The following is a 7,930-nucleotide window of genomic DNA, read 5'->3' on the forward strand; positions in this document are numbered from 1 at the left end:
TATTTTTTGTCACAAGTTAGCGGAAAATGATGATTTTTTTTCTTACAAAGTCTCATATTCCACTAACTTGTGACAAAATATAAAAAATTCTAGGAACTCGCCATGCCCCTCACGGAATACCCTGGGGTGTCTTCTTTTCAAAATGGGTTCACTTGTGGGGTAGTTATACTGCCCTGGCATTTTAGGGGCCCATATGCGTGAGAAGTAATTTGCAATTAAAATCTGTAAAAAATGACCGGTGAAATCCGAAAGGTGCTCTTTGGAATGTGTGCCCCTTTGCCCACCTAGGCTGCAATAAAGTGTCACACATCTGGTATCACCGTACTCGGGAGAAGTTGGGGAATGTGTTTTGGGGTGTCATTTTACATATACCCATGCTGGGTGAGAGAAATATCTTGGCAAAAGACAACATTTCCCATTTTTTATACAAAGTTCACATTTGACCAAGATATTTCTCTCACCCAGCATGGGCATATGTAAAATGACACCCCAAAACACATTCCCCAACTTCTCCTGAGTACGGCGATACCAGATGTGTGACACTTTTTTGCAGCCAAGGTGGGCAAAGGGACCCACATTCCAAAGTGCACCTTTCGGATTTCACCGGTCATTTTTTACAGATTTTGATTGCAAACTACTTCTCACGCATATGGGCCCCTAAAATGCCAGGGCAGTATAACTACGCCACAAGTGACCCCATTTTGGAAAGAAGACACCCCAAGGTATTCCGTGAGGGGCATGGCGAGTTCCTAGAATTTTTTGTTTTTTGTCACAAGTTAGTGGAATATGAGACTTTGTAAGAAAAAAATAAAATAAAAAATAAATCATTTTCCGCTAACTTGTGACAAAAAATTAAAAGTTCTATGAACTCACTATGCCCATCAGTGAATACCTTGGGGTGTCTTCTTTCCGAAATGGGGTCATTTGTGGGGGTTTTCTACTGTCTGGGCATTGTAGAACCTCAGGAAACATGACAGGTGCTCAGAAAGTCAGAGCTGCTTCAAAAAGCGGAAATTCACATTTTTGTACCATAGTTGTAAACGCTATAACTTTTACCCAAACCATTTTTTTTTTTACCCAAACATTTTTTTTTTTATCAATGACATGTAGAACAATAAATTTTGCGAAAAATTTATATATGGATGTCGGTTTTTTTGCAAAATTTTACAACTGAAAGTGAAAAATGTCATTTTTTTTGCCAAAAAATCGTTAAATTTCGGTAAAATTCATTTGGGTGGAAGTTGCATGACCGAGCAATAAACGGTGAAAGTAGTGTAGTGCAGAAGTGTAAAAAGTGGCCTGGTCATTAAGGGGGTTTCAGCTAGCGGGGTTGAAGTGGTTAAAGTGCGTATTTCCTGCTGGTGAAACTCAGAAGAAAATTACAAAGGTACCATTTGAATCATGGATAGGTGTGCTAGAGAGCCATGTAAGTGGTGTACAATGTCATATTTTGGTGACGGACTCCCTTTAAATAAGGTCAGCAAGTGAGGGGAGAGCTCAGACCGAAATGTCTTATAGTAAAGTCCTTAAAACTATCCGGCCCTGGGGATTGGCCTGTGGGGAGGGCTTTAGTCATGTCCGTTAGCTCCTCATTAGTAATGGGGTTGTCCAATGAGGTAGCCACCTCCAGTGTCAGTGAAGGTAGCTTATAGGAGGACGGGAAATCCTGGATAGGGGATTTATGGCAGCTTCCCTCAGTTGGGCGCGGGTCTCCACAAGCTCCTGAAGGAGAGAGAGACTTGGCTTAACAAGTAATCGAGATTGGAGGAAGTAGATTCATGCTGTAAGTTCTCAGACCTGTAAGGTTCTATGCTTTTTAAGGCGTGATGCCAGCACGGCGCAGTGCATTGGCCACACATAACTGCTTTGTGAGCCTTCCAAAGCACAGCCACGGAGGAGACCAAACCAGCGTTTTTCTAAAGAACGTGGAGAACGCAAGTGGACAGAAATTTTAGCAATGAATCGTTAAGGTGTCAGTGGCAGGTGCGTTGAGGTGTGGGTTGACATGATAATGATAGAGTAAGGGTAACGGGCGTGATCTGACCAGGAAATGGGCGCAACGGACACACTGCACATCATCTTCAAAGTCAGAGCATTGCCGAAAAATTGTCTATCCGAGTGTGGAGATTATGAAGGGGGGTGTAGACATTCTACCAGAGGGGCTGAAATGTTGACCATAAGAACTTCTATAAGTTATCCATCGCCGCTATCATTGCTTCTATTCTTCGCTATTTTTGTAACCATTTTGTTTACTGTTCATTTTTGTAACATTCTAATTGGCTTAATTAAATTATCTTGCTACAAAATATACATATTCAATGTTTTTATTTTGTTTTATTCATATAATATTTTTTATAATAATCTGTGGTTGTCACATCCTCATCACTAGCCCCTTAAAATAACTTCCAGAATTGAGGTCATAGTTGGCACTTCCTGAAACAGTGGTGCTACTGCCCTAACATGGCCACTGATGGAGCAGGTGACCAACCTGTCAATCAGCAGCAATCACTGCACATGCGCTAGTTTCCCAGCCCATACACAGTGATATTCAATGGAGGCTGCTGATAGACTGGTCCATAAGTAACCATGTTCAGAACAGGAGAGCCATAAAAGCAGTGAGGCCAATTGGAGTACAGAAGTGGCATCAGTATAATAATAAGGACTTCAGAGCAGATCTTCTAAAGACATTATATTAGCAAGTGACTATTTTCAGCACAGGAAAATAAAGAGAAGCCAAATCTGTAACATCTTAGTACAGGGATGCCCAACCTGCAGCCCTCCAGAGGTTGCAAAACTATAACTCCCAACATGCCCTGATAGCTATAGGCTCTCTGGGCATACAGGGAGTTGTAGTTTTGCAACAGCCGGAGAGCTGAAGGTTGGCCATCCCTGTCTTAGTATATTTCTTGAGTGTGAGATGAAAGTGGAGAACCCAGATGAAAGTGGAGAACACAGACGGAAAATACAAACTCCATGTAGATGCTGTCCTTAGATTCAAACCTAGAGTCCCAGCGCTGCTAACAATTCTTCTAATCCATCACCTTTATATACTGTATGAATAAAGATCACTTATCGATATGTCCATATATGTATGTTACATAAAGGTCTCCATAGGGTGTTCTTCCCCTTACACTTTGTCCCCCTGGAGTTTCCCGGTTGGAGGTATGAATACAGTAAGAAGAAGCAAGATTCATGGGGACAATTCATCGTCATTGCTCTGACAGTAAATAAAGCTGTTTCATGAATAAAGTCCTATTTTTCGCATAACATTTCCCTCATTCCTAACAGAATTATATAGTTTATTTTCTGTGTGAATAAGATAAGGAGTTTCAACATTTATTTTTCTTCTAAAAAAAAATCCTATACAAAACATCAACATTGGTTCTCTCCTGTGTGAATTCTTTCATGTAGAACAAGATTTGATTTGTTTGTAAAACATTTCCCACATTCTAAGCATGAATATGACTTCTCTCCTGTGTGAATTCTCTCATGTCTTGCAAGATCTGATTTCTGAGTAAAACATTTCCCACACTCTGAACATGAATACGGTTTCTCTCCTGTGTGACATCTCTCATGTCTAGCAAGCTGTGACTGGTTTGTAAAGCATTTCCCACATTCTGAACACGAATATGGCTTCTCTCCAGTGTGACATCTCTCATGAGTAACAAGACTTTGTTTTTTTGTAAAACATTTCCCACACTTTAAACAGGAATATGGCTTCTCCCCTTTGTGACTTTTCTCATGTGTAACAAGACTTGATTTCTGGGTAAAGCATTTTCCACATTCTGAACATGAATACGGCTTACGTCCTGTGTGACTTCTCTCATGTCTAGCAAGATGTGACTGATTGGTAAAGCATTTCCCACAATCTGAACATGAATATGGCTTCTCTCCTGTGTGAATTCTTTTATGTTTAACAAGAGTTGCATTTTGTGTAAAACATTTTCCACATACAGTACATGAATACGGCTTCTCTCCTGTGTGGCTTCTCTCATGAGTAACAAGAGATGATTTATTTATAAAACATTTTCCACATTCTGAACATGAATATGGCTTCTCTCCTGTGTGAATTCTCTGATGCATATGAAGTTCTGATTTACTTATAAAGCATTTTCCACATTCTGAACATAAATAAGGCTTTTCTCCTGTGTGAATTCTCTGATGCACAATAAGCTCTGATTTACTTATACAACATTTGCCACATTCCGAACATGAATACGGCTTCTCTCCTGTGTGAATTCGCTCATGTTTAACGAGACTTGATTTATCTCTAAACGATTTCCCACATTCTGAACATGAATAAGGCTTTTTTCCAGTGTGAATTCTTTCATGTTTAACAAGACTAGATTTACTTATAAAGCATTTCCCACATTCTAAGCAGGAGTATGACTTCTCTCCTGTGTGAATTCTCTCATGTGTAATCCAATCTGATCTATATCTAAAACATTTTTCACACAGTGAACATGTATATGGCTTCTCTCCTGTGTGAATTCTCTCATGTATAACAAGACATGATTTACTTGTAAAGCATTTACCACATTCTGGACATGAATACGAATTATCTCCTGTATGAATTATGTGATGTCTAACAAGCTGTGATTTGTGTGTAAAGCATTTCTCACATTCTGAACATGAATACGGCTTCTCTCCTGTGTGAATTCTCTTATGCTGATCAAGATTTGATTTCTTGGTAAAACATTTTCCACATTCTGAACATAAATATGGCTTCTCTCCTTTGTGACTTCTCTTATGTTCCTCAAGGCTTGATTTAATGGTAAAACATTTTCCACATTCTGAACATGAATATGGCTTCTCTCCTTTGTGACTTCTCTTATGTTCCTCAAGGCTTGATTTAATGGTAAAACATTTTCCACATTGTGTACATGAATATGGCTTTTCTCTTCTGTGACTTCTTCTGTGTACAGAAAGTTCTAAATTATATCTAAACTGTTTTCCACATTCCACACATTGAAATCTTTTACCACCTTTCCGCCCAGTAGTTGTGGTAACAAACTGTGTTTGGTCAGGAGAAGGTTCCTGATGATTGGGTGGATTATATGATGGATCTGCACTGTTAAGTTCTGGATGTACATTGCAGGTAACAAGGTTTTCTAGTGAAGAGAACTGCATCATATCCTGATCTTCTTTATAATCTAGAGATAACAGGATGTTTCCTCCAGGCTTCTTACAGGGATTTTCTGTAAGGATTAAAAAAAGGATTTTATGATTTCATCTTCAAACAACAAAGGGAATACATTTATAAAATTCCAATGAGGCCAGATTCACATGAGCTTGTTATGGACATATTATCCATCCATATTACAAGCATATGGCCTGGCCACGTGTTTAACTGACCCAAACCCACAGCATCATAGTTGTCACGCACAAGAACCGCCCCGTCACGCGACTCGGGTGCGACTGCCAAGGGTCGATCTATTTCACGCACGTAATCTCTCGCGCCCCTACACACAGGCCTCAGATTGAGCCTCGATCACACCCTGACACAGCATCTCATGCACCCCAACACGCTGCCACCATCTATTACATTAAAATCAATACACCGATTAATTAAAGGCTCATAGAAAAACCCACAGCGCCCCACTCGCAAGCAGGCTTACAGTGGCACAGGCCACACGTATAGCAAATACACGGTAACGCAAACTGCACTCATACACTTAAAAAATTGAGGTTACTGGGCTCGTTCAGGGCACAAGGCAAAACAATTAGCGATGGGCTTTAATGTAGTAAAGGTACAGTACTTAGTTACAAAAAGTTAAAAGAAATAAGACATACATTAACGTGCACAAAACAGTATAAAAATAAAAGGATAAAAAGCAGAAAGGTTCTTACTCATCGAATTGTGTGGTCAGAGTTCCTTCTGGTTTCCAGGGACAGGAGGAAAGTGGAGCACAACCCAATCTTGATCAGATCCCCAAATTGAGTCAAAGAAATGTTCCCAATAGTTCATTTTATATCCCCATTCGGCAGAGGGTGGAGCGGAGAGGAGTCTCCGTCCTATTCTGTCCCAGCCTTCTGGGATAGCCCTCATTACCTGTGCACGTTCCACCTCTCTTACTCAGCTGGCAGACATGAAATATTATTAAAACATGGCTTCTCGTCCACACTAATGGATATTCAAGACCCAACATGTTTTAATAATGTATATTATATCCGGCTCATCATTTTTATACCACACATGACCGGTGTGGTTGTCCCATAAGGTAAGATACTGGTTATGTGGGAATGCTGGCAATCAGGGATGGGATGTTTAGACCCCCTACAATGCCCACATCACACGGAATGCAATGATCACAATTATAAATACGTGAGTTGTACCAGAGATGAGTTATTGCTTCTGAGATATTTTCTTCATCTGCTGGCACTGTATTTGAGAAGCTGCTGGACCCCTGCTGGGTGAGGGTCCATGCTGTCTGAGTGTCTGCATTTCCAGGAACCACCTTCATCACCACTTGCAAAGGGCCAGTTTTTTTTAACATTCAGGTGATAAACTGAGTTCCTCCAAGGTCAGTGCGTATTCCATCTGCAGGCCCAGACGGAACGGCACGTACAATCACAGACTGGCATGAACATAGATGGGATCACACGACAGGTATAAAACATACACAGATAATAAAAGTTATGAGAATTGTTGTCCATTTCTCACAATAGTGGTTTATGATGCTGCTAGTTCATGTCAGTTCAATCCGCAGTCAGCCGGGGACATGTTCACATAATATGGATGGATAATATGTCCATAACATGCTCATGTCAATCCAGCAGAAGGCTGCAAACACACATGTAGATTTAGATATAGTTGTGATTCCTTTTCTTTGTATTTGCCGTGGAATCCACATCAAAATTTAAGCAAAAACACAAAGATATAATAATCAGAAATCAAAGTAGAGAAGAAAAAAAACACAACAGAAATGACAGGAGGAATGGTGAATTCAGGTAGTCTGTTCCTCCACCGGAACAGACTGCAGGAGTTAAAACGGTAGATGTCAACCCAGCCAAACTCTGCCTGCCCTGACCCTGACTACAGTTTTACCTGATCTCTTGGTGATTCACTTTGGTGTCTCTTGACTCCCATGGAACAAACGTTAATTGAACTGAGGCAACTCCAAGGGGTTAATGACCTGGTGGTTCCCCTTAAGTGAAGTCCAGATCCCAGTGCAGGGGTTAAAGGGTGAATACCAGGCAGGTCACAAAATGTAATCCTAAGCCAAATCCGTTTGTGGCACAGCGAATCCACATCAGCCTGATACTTACAGAGTCAAGACAGAAGTGGCCCCTTATCAGCACAGATTGTGAAGCTTTAATGGTTAAACTGAGTTTCCTCAGATCTCGGCCAATAGTGCAGCAGTTCGCCGCAGTTGCTGCCCCCAAAACCTGATGCTGAGCCGAGTGTCCAGCCTGGACCATGAGAGGATGGAAAGAAGATCCTGGAGAGGACTTCTATGTGCAGCCACAATCCTCCCGCTCCTGCACATAACACAGGGGTCACTGCCCGGAGGGCTCCTTTACTGCAGCTCTAAGGTGGAGCCTCACCTGAAGAAACCTCCCAACTCCCTTCCTCCATTCATTATTCCATACCTGTGGTCACATGGACTGGAATGTCCTCCTTCTCCTCACTCTTACACGGGGGATCGACCATCATCCGTTCTTCTTCATCCTCCACTTTAATATCAGTCAGATCTTCCCCCTGATGTGTCATCTGTAACAATTCAGGACAATACAGCAGACAGGTGGGAAATCTAACAGATCCACATAAGAGACCCCCACCATCTATGACCCCTCTATGACTGCAGGATCCCCCTATATAGATGTGTATAGGGCTCAGCTCCATCTACCTGATGGTTCTCTGGGAGCTTCTCCTCTGGACAGTCCTGGGAATACAGAGGACGGGGACATCTCTCGGGGGGATTTCCTT

General features: G+C 41.4%; 1 protein-coding gene across 1 annotated transcript in view; it reads right to left on the reverse strand.

Moving 5' to 3' along the window:
* Window positions 1-7,644, reverse strand: part of LOC122922383 (zinc finger protein 850-like) — a 21,962-nt gene extending 14,318 nt beyond the window's left edge. Inside the window, exons 1-3 of the mRNA XM_044272974.1 lie at window positions 7,594-7,644; window positions 3,378-5,198; window positions 2,155-2,162 (exon numbers count right to left, since the gene is read on the reverse strand). Of these exons, the coding sequence (XP_044128909.1) occupies window positions 2,155-2,162; window positions 3,378-5,133 (1,764 nt within the window). The 5' untranslated portion in view covers window positions 5,134-5,198; window positions 7,594-7,644. The remainder of the gene's footprint in view (window positions 1-2,154; window positions 2,163-3,377; window positions 5,199-7,593) is intronic.
* Window positions 7,645-7,930: the final 286 nt, after the last annotated feature.

The sequence above is a fragment of the Bufo gargarizans genome, unplaced genomic scaffold (genome assembly GCF_014858855.1).
Source record: "Bufo gargarizans isolate SCDJY-AF-19 unplaced genomic scaffold, ASM1485885v1 fragScaff_scaffold_311_pilon, whole genome shotgun sequence".
Taxonomy (NCBI): domain Eukaryota; kingdom Metazoa; phylum Chordata; class Amphibia; order Anura; family Bufonidae; genus Bufo; species Bufo gargarizans.